The sequence below is a fragment of the Strigops habroptila genome, chromosome 16, assembly GCF_004027225.2.
Source record: "Strigops habroptila isolate Jane chromosome 16, bStrHab1.2.pri, whole genome shotgun sequence".
Classification (NCBI taxonomy): Eukaryota; Metazoa; Chordata; class Aves; order Psittaciformes; family Psittacidae; genus Strigops; species Strigops habroptila.
This window is the reverse complement of record NC_044292.2, coordinates 170,798-189,409: the sequence shown is the minus strand read 5'-3', so window position 1 is coordinate 189,409 and position 18,612 is coordinate 170,798. Positions and strand designations below refer to the sequence as shown.

The 18,612-nt window shown below is 42.1% G+C and overlaps 1 protein-coding gene across 12 annotated transcripts in view; it reads right to left on the bottom strand.

Annotated features, from left to right (window-relative positions):
* Positions 1-4,684: 4,684 nt before the first annotated feature.
* VPS13D (vacuolar protein sorting 13 homolog D) overlaps positions 4,685-18,612 on the bottom strand; it is a 104,588-nt gene continuing 90,660 nt past the window's right edge. For 11 of the 12 annotated variants that reach the window (XM_030508138.1, XM_030508137.1, XM_030508139.1 and 8 more), the window contains 3 exons: positions 12,529-12,660; positions 8,536-8,776; positions 6,640-7,758 (listed from right to left, as the gene is read on the bottom strand). In XM_030508138.1, the coding sequence (XP_030363998.1) occupies positions 7,627-7,758; positions 8,536-8,776; positions 12,529-12,660 (505 nt within the window). In that variant the 3' untranslated portion in view covers positions 6,640-7,626. Of the gene's footprint in view, positions 5,346-6,639; positions 7,759-8,535; positions 8,777-12,528; positions 12,661-18,612 lie in introns of those variants that run through there. The other variant, XR_003994621.1, reaches the window with a different exon arrangement.

The following is an 18,612-nucleotide window of genomic DNA, read 5'->3' as shown; positions in this document are numbered from 1 at the left end:
ACTTGGCAGCTGTTTATTTTTGCTTATGTTTTATCAGCAGGTGGTTTCTCCAGGTAGATACTGGTTTGGTTTAATATATGTGTATTTATTTTTATTTTTTTTAATAGGTAGCATTAGCAGTTGAAATTAGTGTCAGTGAAGCAAAATATACAATTAGTAACTAGTGGTCATGCTGTAAGACCTAAGAGTGAGAACTGTGAGCAGTAGATTCTCCTGCCACAAAACTACAAGGTGGTCAAATTTCAGGCTGACATACTGTTGCATACTGAGGCTGGTAGAGATTAGAGAAGCCCTCAAGAAGCATTAGAGGAAGCTAATACAGGTAGCAAGTAACTGCATCTTGCTCTGGAGCCCTCAGTGCAGGAAAGGCATGGACCTGTTGGAGCGAGGCCAGAGGAGGCCATGGAGCTGCTGCGAGGGCTGGAGCAGCTCTGCTCTGGAGCCAGGCTGAGAGAGCTGGGCTGGGGCAGCCTGGAGAAGAGAAGGCTCCTGAAGGGGAGACCTTAGAGCAGCTCCAGTGCCTAAAGGGGCTCCAGGAAACCTGGAGAGGGGCTTTGGACAAGGGCCTGGAGGGACAGAACAAGGGGGAATGGCTTTAACCTGCCAGAGGGGAGATTGAGATGAGCTCTGAGGCAGAAGCTCTTCCCTGTGAGGGTGCTGAGGCGCTGGCACAGGGTGCCCAGAGAAGCTGTGGCTGCCCCATCCCTGGCAGTGTTCAAGGCCAGGTTGGACACAGGGGCTTGGAGCAACCTGCTCTAGTGGAAGGTGTCCCTGCCCGTGGCAGGGGTTGGGACTGGATGAGCTTTAAGGTCCCTTCAACCCAAACCATTCTACGATTCTATAAATAGCATGATTGGAGATCAGCTTTATATTGAGCTAAGTCAGAAAAAATAACATTACCCATTTATATACAGTATTGTGTTCTTGTATTCTACATATACCTGTCTGAACTTTGCATGTAAGTATGCTGTCTTTGCCTAATCCTCTGAGGACTCATGCTGCAACTGCTGTTACACCACAAAGAAAGATGTGTTCTGGCACAGACGGTAGTGCTAAATATAACCATCGTATTTCTGGGATGTTTACCTCAAATACTGTTCTTTCCATACTTTATGATTAAAAGAAAACCTGAGAAATGTATTGGCACACAGAGGATTATTCAGAGGGACTAGACTTGCACATGTGCAGGGGGAAACCCTTGCTGGTGGTGGTCTCCTTGGTGTCTTGAGTTTCTGTGGCCGGGACCTGACCTTACCAAGGAAGGCTGGGGGGGTGTAGGCAGTCTGGTCCTGCAGATGGTGGTTTGCCTTCCTCCCCTCCCACCAAAACTATATGCAGGCACAAATTTCTTGCTCCACCATTGTTTTGATACCCAGTGGTTTGCACTGCTGATTGTGGATTGTTTGCCAAGGGCCTTGAAGCAACAGTCCTCAGGAATGGTGAGTCACCCTCCCAGGTCAAAGCAAATGTTTGCTTTTGCTGTGTCTGGAGGGTTGTGCGATAGTTGGTATGACAGATTTCTCTTTTATTTGTTAAAATTTCTCTGTAGCTACAGCATCCAGGGGACTTTTTTTGCTGGCATTTTCAGTGTGCAGAAACAATTGTTCTGTAGCTCCTATACACAGTCCTTGTCCTCTGGGTGACCCAGCCATTTATCCAAAATGTAAATGCACATGAAAGCTGTTTACTTCTCTTGTGGCCTTTTAGTACTTCTGAGTCAGCCCAGAGCAGGCCTGAGGTGCAAGGTTATTATTGTCCATGGAGAGAACTCTTTGTGCTGGGCACATCGCTGGGGCAATTGCTTGTGTGTCAGCTACAGAAAAAAACCAAAACAAACCCGACACAAAGGCAAACCCCCCAAAATTCCCAACAAACCCCTCTTGTGATACTGGAGCCTGATGGCACTGAGGCACTGTCAGTGCACACCAGGCCATTGTCAGCACCGGTATACTGCAGTAGGCATGCAGCTCTTCTGTAACAGCAACTGCTCCAAGGCTATTTTTATGGCTGTATAGAATGTGCTGTCATTCTACTGAGGAAAACAGCAAAAATCATTTCTTTCCTCCCCCCAGTGTTTGCCAGTGCTTAATGAGTAACTGTTCTCTTTCTGGCAGGCCTCCCTTCACGTGATTACCATTGCACTTACACTTATGAGACACATGCAAAGCTGGCCAGTGTGAGGCCTCAGCCGTATGTACACAGCTGCTTTGTCCTCGCATTCTCGCACTTCAGAAAATCTGCTGATAGAGAGCTACAAAAAGCTTATGGTTCAGTCCAACTGACCTGTGGCCTTTGGTAATGAACCTTTTTCTCAGGTAAGTAACTTTATGGTATTATTGAGGCAGATGATAGATAGCTTTGTGCTGTCCCACTTCCTTTTGTAAGGCTGTCAGAGCATGGGCCAGCTACCTGTAGGCTGTCATAAACAGGCTGTAATAAAGCTCAATCCAAAATACAAGTGGGAAATTGGAAGTGGTTTGGTCCTAGCCCTACATTTATTAAAACTAAGCATCATAAGGTGTCCTGATTAAGAGTTTACTATCAAGCTTGAATTTTACAGAAGGCTGGACTGGAATCCAAAGCTCTGGGTATGGTTTGATTTATTTTTAATTTTTTACTGTATATTTCTTCTTGGTAACAACTGTGCTTTTAAGAATAGTTTGGAGTATGGCCATCCGTTTTCAAGAACAAGTATGTGTGGATGTATATGCATACAACCCACGTGTGTGGTGTACTAAGAAATATATAAGCATACATACACAGAGTGTTATTCTTTGTAAGAAACCAGGTTGTGTAAGTCAATTTGGAGCAACTGTTGACTTAATTAAAATGTCTTTTGGTGTTTGTTTGTTTATGTGTTTTTAATACCTTTGCAGCAGCCTGCAACCTGAAGAGAGTATACTCCTGGAAACCATTTTTTCAGACCCAGGTACCAGAAGTTAAATCACTGTAATTAGCAAATAGAGGCATCTTCTTCTAAGAGAAGCAAAACAAGCAAGGTTATTCCTAAAGGAGTTGTCATCTAGGGATTTGCGCACAGGGCAGTACTAAGCTGTGTTACAGAGAGGAAAAAAAGTTAAACCCCATGTAATTGGTGTAGGATCCTAGAAACTATTCTATTGTTGAGAAAATAGCTGCTGAAAACTATCATCATGCAGCTATAGGAAATGGGATATCAAGTAGAACAAAACCTCGTTGTCGTAGGGGCAGTCTAAGGATGATTTTTCTGTTTTGAGATGTGGACTGTTTAGCCACTTCCATTCTCTCCACAAAAATGTAAGCACTGCACTGCTTTGGTAAACAAGCATTCACAACTGAGGCTGTTGAGATAGTATCATCTAGCTGATTTATTGGCAATCTGCTCAGGAGCAGAGGAAAGGGAAGGATGTTGTCCACATCTTGCACACTGTTTACCTCATTTCAAGCATAGCTCATTCTGTAGTTCCTGTTTCACTACCTAGACTTTATAAATGTTGAAGTTTAAGTAAGTACCAGAATTGCTTATGAACCAGTCATGACTATAACAAAAAATGTTTCAGCCTGATCATACCATAGTAAGATGCGTGCGTACATACATGTAGAACCTCACCCCTGGTTTGAGTAAAGCGTCTGAAAGTTACCACACTTTTTTCCAGTTTATTCTGTGGCTTCAGAAAGCGATTAATTGCTGTTCTTCCAGAGGCAGCAAGTGGGCACACACCTCATCCACTCACCCCACCTGTACAGTGCCAGATCCTGCTACCAGCTGAGGACTGTCTCCAGGAATTACATTTGGCTACAGAACGAGGTAGTGGTGAGTGGTGTGGGGTTTGCCCTTTTGGCAGGTGTAGTATGCAGCCATGCCCGTACCTTTGTACTTCTGCAGTACCAGCTTGGTTCCCAGTAATACCTTGTTTCCTCATCAAAGAAGTGGCCTTGTTGCATTCCCATTAGCCATGAGGACATCATAGCGATTAAGCCAATATGATCCAAAATAGTAATTCTGCCATGTTTTCATTGGTTTGTCAGACACAGGGCAACAAAATACGAGTTTGCAGCCACTGCTGTGGATTTAGGTCAGATAAGGAAGGACTATAAGGTCTGTAGTTCTGCTAGTCCAGAATTGCTTCTAGAATAACATGACATTGCCATTTGTGTTCTTCTGCGTATCTTGCATATTAAAAACTTGCTTACCTAATTCAGTCACAGGTCTGTCTCATTTTAGTGACAGCAGCACACATGGGGCTGGGTTTTAGGAATATTAGGATGCATTTTTCCCAGGTAAAATTTTATTAAGTAAGTACCCTTCTTTTGGAAATGTAGTGTTTGCCTTAACTCTGGCACAAAAGATGTCTGGATTTTATTTTACAAGATGTGCTTTTTCTTTGAAGTTTAAGTACCTTAGCATCTGATTTCCCACTCTGAAATGACTTTTGGATGAATCAGACCATCTCAAAGACAGATCACCTAAGTGTTCAGGTCAGAGCAATGCAGTGTAAGTAAGTCTGAGTTTGACCTACAGTGACAGCCAACATTCCAGGGCATCGTCCAGGTTTTACCTCGGACATCAGAACTGGAGGATATAAGAGCAGTCTTGGGGGCTTTGCAGCTCCACTATTATTCACTATTCATTCCTGTTCTCTACAGTCGATTTCTGTTCCTGCACATCATTAATGGTTTTGTAAGCAAGGGCACATGAAGAGTGTGGGTGGAATCAATTTATTGCACTTCTCCAGAATTACTGTGATGTAACTCTTATGTCATGTCAATAATCTTTGTTTTACATTTCTTCAGTAGCAACTCCGGCAAGAAAACAAAGTTGGGCAGGGGAGACAGAACAAGTTGTACAGTTCTCAAAAAAAATACAGGTAAAACCAAAGCTAATGGGGTATTTGATCTTTATTGGAGTGTGAAAGTGAGCAGCTTTTTATAAAGACCTGAGCAGAAAGGCATGAGGAAGCATTGTCCTCCCTGAACTGTATTGGCTGTGTACTAAGGATGGGGGACAGCGGGCAGAAAGCTGTGTTTCTGTCTGTCATCAGGGAATTTTTTCCTCCCCAGCTTCTGAAATTTGAAGATTGAATCTGCTTTCATTGCTGCAGCAGTCACACCTCCAGCAATGAAACCAATGTGGTAAGCATACATAAGGCTCAGAACCTGAAGACCTGCAAAATTCAGTAAATGGAACTATTTGTTACATTTGTCTTCTTACTGCTTGTGTTTGAGCTGGAGACTTGCACTTTTTACTCTCTACATCCTCTGAAAACTATTTTTGAGTATGGCCCCTGGAATCCGAAAGTTATATTTATTCACTGAGTAATAGTAGTAGTAGTGCCAATAGCAATAGGAAGTCCACAGTAAGAGTTCTGAAATTATATAAAAATAGTTGGGTTGCAGCAATAAGTAACAGCATTTGCACTTTTAAAAACCAAAAGTTCTGATTCAGTTTGGTTTGGAATACTAATTGCGGCAGGATGCTTCTTCCAGCTCTGCCTGTACATCAGTCCTTGTCATCAGCACTGGGCTTGTACCATTAAGAGAAAACCTGGCCTTGTCCATAGGCGAGTAAGTGAGGAACTCCGGCTGCTGTACTGAGAGGAGCATAGCACTGGGAGCAGGATCCTAACATTCTGGACTAACCTAAGCCACTTATGGTCCATGGTACACATGGACCATGGCACTCATGGACAACACGAGCTCTAGGCTCATGGGTAGACTTTTCAAAGGCTTAAACATTGTGCTTAATTGTTACCAGAAGTCAAAAGAACAGGTTAAGCACAGTCCAAAAGAAATAAACAACTACACAAATTTAGATCCATTCTCTGCTGTGGTTCCTTGAGGTCAGGTAACTCAAAGGGGGTGTACTCTCACACTGCTCTTCAGATGTTTGCACATCAGCTCCTTACTCAGTTGTTTGTTACAAAACTTAAGTATTCAAGCCATTTGCCTGTAAATTCTCCACAAAGAGCAATGAACTACTTCTTATTTTCCTTCTCCATCTACTTACCATCTTTAGCAGCTTGGTAGTTGCTGCATTAAAAAAGAATTTTACAGGGGAGAGAAGCAGGGACACTGGTAGTGGTGTGCAGTAGGACTGACACGTTAAAGCACTGTTGAGCCAATGCACTGGTTGAATTCTACATTTTACTTAAAAATTATATGGAGAAGTAGACAAAAGTATTGCACTAAACAGTTTCATTTGGGTAATGGACCTTATGGATTTAATTTCCAGTCACACACCAAACACACATCTACTGATCCAACATTTCCTCCTTACACAATAATCCTCCACTTTTCACTTTACAGGAGTTGAGAATTGGTTTAATTCTGACCTGCAGTTTAAAAGTATTTCTGTATGCCTTTACAAAAGGTTATTAAAAGCTAAACAAATTTGAGCGTAAAGCTATGGTGGGCTTCTTAGTTTAAGTCAGAGGTTTATAAAGTAACCCTTTTAGAGTGTTGGTTACTCAGGCATTGTAGGAAAGCTGTGTTGTGCAGGGCAAAATGCTGTCCTGCACACAGCCCTGAACCGTCTCCAGGGAGCAAAGAGGTGGATGAGATCTCCTTATTTCTGTGCATACAGGTATGTAAGTACACCTCATTCCTCAATATTCTGTTTGGTTCATGTTGATGAGACAAACAGTGATTGCATGTACAACATTTGAAAAAGCATGTTATTTTTATTTTATTTTTATTATTTCAAAAGTTTAACTTTGAAGAGGTTGTCATGAAGACAAATGATGCAGTGATGTTCTCTCCCCCCATCCCTAGCATTCCCAATACTAGCAGAATTCCACACTATAAACACTTCAGTCTGAGTGAAGGGAAAAAAAAGATTTCAATTGCCAAGGCTGCTCATTTGAATTACTGTAAAGGCAGCTGAGGAGCAGGGGCCTTCCGGGGTGTGACTCTGCAAGGGATGAGTGCTGGTTTTGGAGCAGAATCAGCTTTTGATTGTCTGATATTTTGAAAATGTAACTGAATTAGTGAGTCCTCACTGCAATATGCAACAAAATGCAGGTTTTTTGTTAAAAATGAGGAGGACGTCTCAGTGAGCAGCAGGCAGATGTGCATTTAGGCGTACGAGTGATGTAACAAAAAACCCAACCCCAACCAATGCACCCTAATCACAATGCTAAAGCTCCAAACCACAGGATATCCGTGCACCAACAGCTGCAAATAACTCCTAATTTGATTTTATCTTTTAAACATTTACCTACATTCCTGCACTGTGAAAATCAGCTTTCTCAAGAGACAAAAAAGAGACACGAGGGTTAGTTCAGGTAGTGCAGTAAGACTCGGACAGCTCCTTTAATTTCTTTACACAGTAAACAGACTTCTATTTATACCACCACCCTGGTCTGTACTTTCTTATTTACATGGAACTCTTTTACATATATACATGTTAGCAAAATACAGGGCATGTCCCAGAACCAAATGCATTTGAGCTATATCTTTGTTATACAACTAATGCTTAAAAAAAAGAAAGCCCACCAAGCCCACCTCCCTTCTTTTCTTACACACAGTGATCCATTTAGTTGAATACTACAATCATGTATTTCCTTACCATGTAGGACTTTCTCTAGTGACAGAATACCATCAGCTCCAGACCAGTAATTGCAGTTCACTCTGGCAGTAAGAAGAGGTTCAAGAGTCCAGCTCTAATTGGTCTTGATTTTCACTGAGTCTTAACATAAGCTGTTGTTCATAATAAAGGCTCTTTGCATAGTTTATTTCTTGAGATAGCTTTACTGCAAGAACTTCAGATTTCACATTCACCTGCAAAGAAAACATGATTTTTCATAATGTGGTACTGCTGTCACCTAAACCAGAATACAGTTATTTATCACTTCAGTAACTGAATGGGTTAGCTTTGAAGTCTCCTGTAAGGAACAGAAATGTTTCTGTGGTGATTCTTTCTCAGGCTGAAGTAAGGAAGAACTGAGGGGGGAGACAGGTAAATACTGGTAGGTATTGTAGGATGAGAGCAGAAACATCTTGCAACATCTGAAGTTACTTCCTTCGCTTCCCCTCTTACTTTTTATCCGGCTTGTCTGTTTGGAATGTAAACTGACGTGGGTCAGGGGTGAGCTTGTCACCTTGCCTGTAAAACTGACCCCCAAACAACTACTGCAGTGGGTGTTACATGTAAGAGTTCTGACTGACTTGTACATGCGTGACACACTCTTTCCAATCTTAGTATTTATAGGAAGAGAAGACTAAATAGGCAGAAAACTACTTAAGTAAGTTTCATGTACGTATTGTAAAGTTAACAGCCTTTTCCAGGTAAATTCACATTTCCTACTATAACTTTTCTGCCTGCAGAAGTATTTTAGATTGTGCCTTCAGCTTTTCTCAGGAGTTTAGGGAGAAAGTTGTACTGTCACCCAAACCTTTCCAGCAGCCACTGGTTTCACTGCTAACAGAACAAGGTTTTCATTATTAAGCAGCACAGGAAACCAAACAGTAATGACTACAAACACTTGGGCACCAGTACAGGCATAAAGGGGAAAAGAAAGTCCTACATGAATGAAATAATAGGTGCTAGATCCTTACCATTGGTTTTTGTTGTGATGGGCCTGGCATAGCTACACCACTACTGGTATTAACAGCTTTCTTCGTCAACTGTATGTACACGTTCCCATGGTCTTTTGAAACAAGGCAGTGGTAGAGATCATCATACTTGACTTCGAGAAAGATGGCATCGCGGTCTGTGTAATCACCACTCTTCAGGAAATAAACAGCTTTAGATGAGATGAGAACACAGTAGCTGTCTATGTTCTCCACTGCTATAAAGCTGCAAAGAAGGGAAAAAAGAAAAATTAGTCACTTGAAGCTAGAAATAGTAACCTAACAAATGTCTTCACCTGTTGTGTTTTGTGACCTGTGAAAGTCTTTCAGAAAAATTAATAATGTAACATGTACAACTCGTCTGTATTTAAACTGTTCTAAAAAATCAAGCTGATGAAGTATCCTCTCACCCAGTTAAAAAAGATCATGCTGTAAATCAAATATTAGCAGTACATGTCTGGCTTCTAGCTCTGGACATTAAAAGGGCATATAAAAATATCCTTTAACAAGGCTTAAGAAGAGTAATTTCCTCGCATCGGAACACTGCAAGTCGTAATACTGAAGCTTAATTGTGACTAACTTCAGTTCCAGTGCTGATACGTGAAAGGTTTGCAGACATTTATGACAAGAGCATTATCCTTCTACACACTGTAAACCTGCTATGCTTCCTTTTACCACACACCTCCCCTGCCTTTAAAAACAAAAAAACAAGTTTAACCTGCTGCCTGGATCAGTAGCTAGAAAAGAGAAATTAGCTGTTTAACACAGGGGTGAAAGGTTAAGCAGCAAGCAGGTTTCCCCAGAGAGATTAGTCTGAGTGATGAATAGTAGAGGTAGAAAAGAGTGAGTCCAGAATACTGAGAATTATGACAGCTGAAAAGGTAGGTAACAAAAATAATGTGAAACAAAAACAACCATAAAGTGAAGTAGATAGGTCACATACAAGCTTCTCCCCCACTTGTCATTTACTACTGAAATGAACCTCATTAGTGGGGGTTTTGAAATGCTGAAAGTTTCAGAAAATTAAATATGAAATCATAACTATGGAAGCATGCTACACAGAGTAGTAATGCTCCATCAGCAACCCCGAGCAGCAGAAGCACAGCTGTAAAACTAAGATTCTTCTGCTGTCAGGTAGGTTCAAAATGACTATTTTCTGAACCGTTGCTTACACAAGTCTGCTGTTGTCCTAATACTTTGTGCAAAAAGTACTCCACTGGCTCTGAAATCAATGAAATTTGCTAATACTCAGGAGGTTTTGGTAGATAAAAAAGCTTTCCCATCTCTAAAGCTACTGCCAGCTCTACCCTGTAAGTAACACTTTGCACAAATTACTCTGAGCTGTATCCAAACCAACCCATCACTATAAATGGAATTTTAATAGCCAGAAATATTTCAAGGTCAGATCATGGTTTCTTTTTGTGGTGTAAAAGAATAATTCCAGTAACTTTCTGTTGGTAGTTCTCTGAAAGACTGTACTGTGCACTGACCTTGTCTTTTCCCTGCCCTGTGCCTCCTGGCCATGTCAGCTCACAAGTGCCCTTGCTTCCATACACTTGGGAAAGGCAAACGTACTTATACAAGTCAACAACTTACCCTGTCATTGAAGTGCTGAGAAGAGCACAGCCTTTCTAATTAAAAAAAGGCCTGTAATATACTGTGCCCAGCTCTAACCTTGGATAAAACTTGGGATAGGAAAATTGAATTGTGCTCCTTTAAGTAAAACAAAATGGACAAACCCATTTATTTCAGCTTAAAAAAAACCAAACCTAAGTGAAAGAAAGATGTTACCACAATTACTGAAACTAGCAGTTGCCCTTCAGTTTTCCATCAGGAGTTCAGACACTTTGCGGTAAGGTCTTTGTCTTGGAAATAAGTAGGGTGGAGAGTGATTATTTTTTTATGAATTGTCACAGAAAACTTAATTTTAAAAGAGAGCAGCATTATAGCCTGCAGAATAATAGTCTTGTTCCTTAGGACAGACACATAAAAGCAAGTACAGCATCTGACAGAGGTCCTAGCTTTGACTTGAGTCAGGCCTCCACAACATGCAGAACCAGAGGCAACTTCATGGCACACTGACTTGCTCCGCTGCTTCTCCAGCAGAGGAAGACTGAAAGGTGATCACCAGACACCCTGAACGCTGTGTCTCTCTCTCTCGCTACAGTCACAGGGAGGCTGAGAAGCTTGCGGTGGTTTTGTCCACCCACAAAAGGAGCACAGCTGTTCTCCTGATGGATGGGGGATGTCCATGAGGAGAGCTGCAGCCCGCAAAGCTACTATAACATTCAGTGGAAGCGACTGGGTAATCGGGCTGTGGGTTTGTACTTTCTCTGTAAGAACAACAGATTATAAATCTAATTTTCCGTACAAGATTTTTACTGGTGTCATGTATGTATTTTGAGGAATGGAAACAGAGGTCAACGATTTAATGGCAAAGCATAGAAACATTAGCTGCTCTGTATTCAGGCTCTACATTTTGTCCCAAGTTTGAGTCATGCATCATTACCCATTTGCTCTTGCCAACTGTTACTTTCTTCTCTGTGTCTAGTTCTCAAAATTGGTATTTAACCTTTTAAGATACTACTTGAAGATACTACTAGTTGTTTTTTTTGAAACTCATACTTCTACAATATTAAAAAGATCTCAAATTAATAAAACGAAAAATTAAATGAAACATGATCCAGTAGAACAAAGTAGAAGCAACCAGATCTCTGGAGAATTTGTGGGGTTTTTAACAACATCAGGAAGTAATTACACAATATTTTCCAGAAGTGAAACAGCCAGCCTAACTGGAAAAAAATGTGGAAACATTTAGTTAGAACAGTAGAGCAAGGTATTAAACCCCCTTTTATGGATTTAACTCTGAAGGAAAATATGCAAATAATCAGGTCCTTAAATGTGTTTCTGATTACGATGCTAGGATAAAAGAGGCATAATCTTGTACTTATTTTCATGACAAGAAATGCTGTTTTCTTGTTGAATGATGTTCCTAATGGTGAAAGTCACAGTGAATGAACAGTGTGACTCAGATGACAAAAGCCCACTGATCTGCTTATGGGTGCACTTGCTAAGAGCTGGCAATGCTTTTGGTCACAAGTGGCTCTCTTTCACTTCTCCCTACCTAAGGCCCAGACTGTATATGCATAATGACACTTAAATGAGATGAAAACAGGCTAACAAGGGTGTGAGATCACAGGGCTGCAAGCAAGTAGCAGATTGGATTCTACCTTCAGCTGCCTGCAAGAGCCTGTAGAGTGTCTTGTGTCTGTCAGAGCCTGATCATTGACGCTGGTGAAATTAGGATATTAAATAAAGCAAGCTGCAGGTTGTTTTGGTCATTGGCTGTTAACAGCTCAGGAATAACATGTACCACAGGTGTCCAAGTTAGTGGCTTTCTAAATCAGAGCCACCTCAGAGCGCACTGTGCTGGTCAGTGGTGGTCCATGTTCTGCTGTCATGAATCACCAGCCACTCTCCTAGGCCTTGGGCTGTGTGGAATGGGAGATAAGGGACAGAGAAGGGAAGAGAGACTGGTAATGCCTGGATGAATGTTACACAGAAGAAGAGCACAGGCTTGAAACACACACTTGTTTTATCAGTGGAGAGTTGGACATGCATTGTTAATGGACTAATGATTACTCAGGAACTTACTGAGATTTCATCTTTTGTAATGATAGAAGGGGACCATGGACTTTAATAGGAACAGGAGTCAACAAACTGAAGATCTGCTTCTTCCCCAGCCTGTATGTGAACCACAGGAGTCCTGTGGCACCTGTAGTGACCTCTGTGTACAGCCAGTGGACAGGCTAGAGGTGCTGAGGTGCTCCTGCTGTGCAGCTAATGGGTATCAAGGGAAAACAAACAACATGCGTGTGCATGTGGGTGCCTAAAGCAGTTTTAGTCCCTCTTCCTCAAAGACATGAAGATACAATGGCAGCAAACATAACTACTTAGAGCAACTTAGTCAGTACTTACAACTCATCTTGGATGTTGTCAGTCAGTTTGAAGAGCTGTTCTTGTCCTTCTGCTTGACTTTCTGAGTAGCGGGGCAAAAGCCCTTGCGGTCCCCTGCAGCAGCGGGGCTTCCTCACTCTCTCTGCTCGTGTCCTGCGTGCAATATAGATATAGAAAAATGACTTAGTGTAACAGCAGCACTTTCCCTTCCACTTAAACCTGTCAGCACACAAAGTTTTACTTACTTTGAACTGTGAAGTGTGACAAAGAACTACCAGGTCTTTGCAAATACAGCAAATAGATTCTGTAACACCTGATGTGGAAGACATGGTGTCTCTTCATCTGGTTTTACATTTCAAAGAAATGGCTCCTAGTTTTCTTCTTCAGGTAAGGGGCAGTGTGCTAAATTAATAGGAAGGAGCAACCTAAGCTGAGTGATGCACTGTCTGCAGATTTGGGATCTATTTATCAGCACAGTTTTACTGATCTGTTTCTTCTCACTGCTCTATAGAAAACAAGATTGCATCAACCTAGATAGAGCTCATGTTTATTTCAAAGCATTGAAAGGTTGGTTATGGAAATAGGAAAATGCAGCTAAGACAAAAGAAAAATCCACATTAACTACAGGTTCTGCAGTAGGGTTTAGCATAACTTACCTTTCTTGAGCATCTATTAAAAATGACAGTAATAAGAGACACATACGTGTGGCGTAACAAACATCAGAGGTCGATACTGGCCCCAGCGCTGAAGAACTGCAGGGTAGGTTCCTCCCTTAGTAGTATTTTGTTAAAAAATAATACTCTGAATTCCTTTCAAGTTCTGGAATGCCCTACCCCTGAAGAACTGTATTCCAGGCTGCCTGCTTTATTCTCTGTCCATTCCCAACAGCATCACCCCGGGTCTGCTGCCTGCTTTCTTGTATCTCTGTCAGGCTGCTGCTGTTAGGAACTTTCCAAGACAAATGCACTAGTTGTGATTAGTGCTCTCCACCTTCTGTCTTGAGTGTTTGTATTGACCCTGTGCAGTGAACTGCTCCCATCCTTTTCCAACAGAAGACAGGACAAAAATCCGATGTTAGGACATGTTTTCTTTCTAAGCTGCCTGGCACTAGCACACAGGAGTAGCTGCCTTCTAAGCTTTGCTTTCTGCAGCTGTTTCCTCCGGAGCCTAGTTTCTGTGTCACCTTTCCCTTTTAGCCACCCTGTCCCAGACTTGCAACCCAGGTACCCTTTTACAATTTGTTTTCCTTTGAGTCTTTGACACCTTTGCCTTTCAATGGCAACAGGCTGGGGGGGGAGTTTGCCCCTTCCCTTCTTGGCTGCAGTAAACGTTACTGGAACACCATCTCTCATATGTCATTCATGACTTAGTATCACATTTGCTGCTCTCCCCCTGCGTGATGGGCCTCTCGGTGTTTTGGCTGTTCCTGCTCTGTCTGGTATCAACAAGGCATTTTCCAAACAAGGTATAGAAGCCAAAGATACTGACTTCGCAGCACAGCAGGGAAAACATCAGCCAATTTCTTTTATTAATACATTATGACTATTTGGTAAGTTCTGATTTTGTTAATGAGGTTACTGCATCCCTGACCTGCATAATGAACCCCAGCAGCTCAGAAGTAGTGCTTATCACTGATCGTCTTTGAAAGAAACCAGGAGAGACAGAATGCTCTTGACTTCAACTTCAGCTGAACTGTGGTTATGCTAAGATAGAAAGTCAGTTTGTCAGCAGGGAGGATGAAATGAAAAGTGGACATTCTCCAACTAAAAGAATGTGAAACAGAGCAAGGGCTTCAGAAACCATAACAAATGCTGTCGTTAATAGTGCCAGTAAGACGCTGTTAGTCAAATTTTCAGTTTTCCCTCTGCTGACAGATGTTCTCACTGCTACCTGTCCCACTGCACTGCTTTGCTTTTGGCTAGATGTTCGTTCATTAATTACAGCGTTATGCATCTAAGCTAAAAAATATCAGTCTGAAAACTGCAATTTGCTGCATAAAGGTACTTGCTATTACTTATATTCTTCCATTTGTGGCCTTTTTCTGAATCAGGGTTACCTAACCACTAGATTATTTCCACAACCCAGGTATGACTTCTGAGTACCAGCTGTGTGCAGTGGTTAGCACTTCACTAGTAAGTACGACGACTTTGGAGCAAGTCACCTCTCCTGCCCCTTAGATTTTTTAGCTATAACCAGGATCCAGCTGTGCCACGTACAGTTGTATGTTATTGTTCCAAACCTACACCAGAGGGGAAGAAGTGCCTGTTTTACCTATTGGATTCTTACAAAGTAGTAAACAAAAGTATGTGCTTGTTTCATGAAATGCAAAATGTTGAGGAAAAGGTCCAAAGAAATTAAAGGGCTCCAACCAGCGTAACTTACTTCTTGCTACTTGTTCTACTTCCTAACTTCCAAAACCAGCAAAATGGCAAAGTTTCACTTAGCCAAGAAGCCCCCACAGGCTGTAAACCTCTACAGCACCTGTAGCTTCTACTGACAAACTTTAAGAGCTAATACCTGAAGTATAGTAGAATAGAATCATTTACATTGGAAAGGACCTTTAAGACCAAGTCCAACCATTAACCCATCAGGTTTCTCTCTCAATAGTTTCCCTTCCACAGCAGGTCAGATAATGTTGTTGTTGATTAACTATTGGCCAATCAGTAACTTTTTAGTTGGACACTCTTCCTATGATGCATTCAGGAAAGTTGGATAACTGTTCATACAGGAGCTAGCACCAGCGCTGCAGAATGGGTTTTACATTAGCCATCTTCCAGACAAACGTTCAACTGTGCTGCAGTACCATGAGAACAGGTACCTGAAGCACTGCAGGAAAGACTCCTGTGAAAATGAGGCAAGAACAGGGCCTTTTAGTCAGACCTATTCTGGAGAAACCAGAACATCAGCGAACACTGGCTGGTTTGTAATGTCTGGCTCAGAAATAGGTCAGAGAGCATGTACCAGTCCTACAAATGGCCGCCACCACAGTGGATTTGGCAACTTCTGCCTTGTGGGTTTGTTGTGGTTGGGTTTAGGTTTTGTTTTTGTTTTTAGAAGGAAGAAGTACTTAAGAGTACAGTGCTTACTGCCCCCACTGCTCCTCTGTGCCTAAGTATTCACCCTAGCGATAAAAGATAATCCTCACCTTAGTGATAAGGTCAGCTGCTTTCAACCAGGTGCCACTAGCATGAGCATAAACTGCACTGATTTAGTCCATCACCCCCCTGGCAAATTGCTCTGTTTGGTCTGGACAGCTAAAAACATTCCACACAACTCGATTTTTTAAATCTAAAACTTTGTTCTACTGTCTCAGGTTACGTTCTGTAAATAATAAACAACACTGATGAAATAAAAAAGCTGCAGATTTGTAAAGCAGCCGGTGGTGTGCCCACATCTGCGTTACATTAAACATGCACTCACCAGATTTGCTGATTCTTTTCTAATAAGCACACAAAGGCAACACAAGACAGAAATGCCCTCACGTCTACTAGTCACAGCAGGGAAGAGTGCTGCTGAATGAAGACACAAAGAGATTGGAACTGGTGTCAGAAGGTTGAGGCACACACTCGGTGCTTCACTGTTCAGACCAAGCTAAACGCTGGAGAATCACGGCAGATGACTCCAGGCACACTAGCAGCAGCTCACGGTGTTCACTGGCTGCCTTCTGCACACCACCTCACACAACTCGTGTGGTTCTGCTGTTTTGTAATCAAACAGATGACAACCCACTGAGGTAAGGAAGTTGTTCAGTATTACCAGTGATAATTACTTACCATGACCAAAAAACTATGCAAGACATCCCATGTTTTACAGAATTGCTTATTCTTGTTCCTTTACTACATGTCACCCTGTCAGGTTTACAGATGTGATTCTTGCTGAGGTGCATAAATACACAGTGGCTTTGAAAACAGGAACTGTTACTCATCTTTTAGGCATTTTGGACCTAAAGAATTTTCTCAAAGTGTATTTTTGACAAAACCATTAAAAAAAATGAAAATTAGAAGCTATCAAACTTTGTATAATCACAGATGACAGTCTGTGAAACAAAACACTGCTCTTCTAAAATGATATTCAAATGTCTATCTTTCATTTCCCCAGTATCACACCCAGAATAACTATTCAGAATAAAGCAACTGCGGGAAATTTAGCAATGTCTCCTGAGAAAAAAAAGCAGGAAAATCCCAATGTCCAACACAGTCATCACTACAACTGTCCAATCCCACATGTATCTGTGGGATTTCTGATCTGTCCTTAGTAAGAGAGCAGCACTGGCAGCTACAGACCTGACCAAAAAGCCCAACTGCAGCATGTGTACAGACCTTGATCCACAATCAGCGGAGCGCAAGGACACCCCAAATCCTGCACAAACAGCTCTCAGTGCCAGGAAATGCAGTTCTGGTGCCTGAAACCAGTATTTAATGGAAGAAGCTTCACCTGCTGTACCTGTACTGCCTGTCTGGCACCAAGCCTCGAGTCCATTCTAGCTCCAGACACCAGTGGGCAGATCAGCCAGATGGGGCATCCAAAGAGCTCTGTGGCTTCAGGGCTCTGCCCCACGCTTTCTGGCAATGATCTCCTCCAGTGAGACCCAGTTCTTACTGTCACAGCTTCCAGCAACTGTCATTGACGCATCACATTCATAAAGGAGTTCCAGTTTAACCTCATCACCCCAGCCCATTCAAAGCAGTAAAGGTTCTGGTACAGCTCAGGTTCTGTCACTGTTTCCATTGCAAACTTGTTTTTTCAGGTTTGTATAAAATTTGTTGATGAAAGGCTGTTCTGGGTTGTAACCTGGCATACAGACTGTCAGCCTGGGAACAATTTCTATCCCTTGAAATAATTACAAGCTAACCTTAGTTCAAACAAAGGAAACCTGGCAGGTTAATAGAAGCCTATGAAACAACTCCATTGCTGCTAGTATTTTCAAGACGTAGTATCAAACCTGTTACTTACTTGGCTCTGGAAAAAGTCTGCTTCATAAATACAGGGAGTGCTTTGTCTAAGGAGGCTTTAGTGCAGTTCAGACCTTAAGAAGGGACTTGCTTTGGTAAGTTCAAGGAGGAATGGCTTTACATCTTCTACCACAAGACATGCAATAACTAAAATACCTGCTGCAGTGACTGGGGTTCAGAACTGGAATGCACCTGCAGCCTTAAGTACCATCATCCCATGCACGTCATGTCAACAGAACACAGAATGAAGACAGTACTTGTCTCACAGACATGTAATAGAAGGACTCGGTGTAAAGAATACTCAGAAATGCCAGAATCAATTAAATGCTAAACAATATATACCTTAAAAATGAACCTGAGAGTTCAGCCATCACAGCAACAAACTGCACTTGACGCAGTCACACCACAGGGGCATATGGAAAACAAACATATGCCACTTCTGATTTAGTCTGGATTTCATATCACCCCTTTGCTAAAAATCCATTATTTCCATGATTCTGTTTCAAATAACAGAAATAACCCTTGCAATAAGAGGGAACATTCCCTGAATTTACTGAGCATAATGGGACAGACAGCATTGGGGTTTACATGCTAGCTGTCTGCATCTGAGAGCATTAAATGACTTGGGCCCAACCTCAGAAAACCCCATGGCCATGTAGGTTTCATGTGGCTCTGCTGGCAGAGGGTGGTGCTGCACTGCAAAGGGTTAAGTGCAGTTGCCTCCTGCCCAGCACTGGACTTTGGGGGAGCAGTTCCCAACAGGCAGATAATCTCTGGAAGACCTGGCTCCTGAGCTCAGAGCTCTGGCCTGGCTCTGATGGAATTCAGTCACCGGCTCGGACACAGATGCATTTAAGGTGTGTTAAAAACACACGCAGCGCAGGCAGCCCAAGTATTGGATTTGGCATTAGAATGTCTCAGTTAGATGCAAGAATGTGTAAAATCATGAGCCAGACAGCTCCCTGCTGATCGCATATCTGAGGAAGCTTATATGCGCTGTTTATTCCAGCAAATGCATGGAATATATTGTGCTTGTTAAATGTGTTCCCAAAGTGCTAGTTTCAGGCAGAAACATGCAAATAAATGGTGTCTAGGGTTAAAACCTCCCACTTACAGTCAAATCCCTCCTCTTCTGAGGGATCTACCAGCTCAG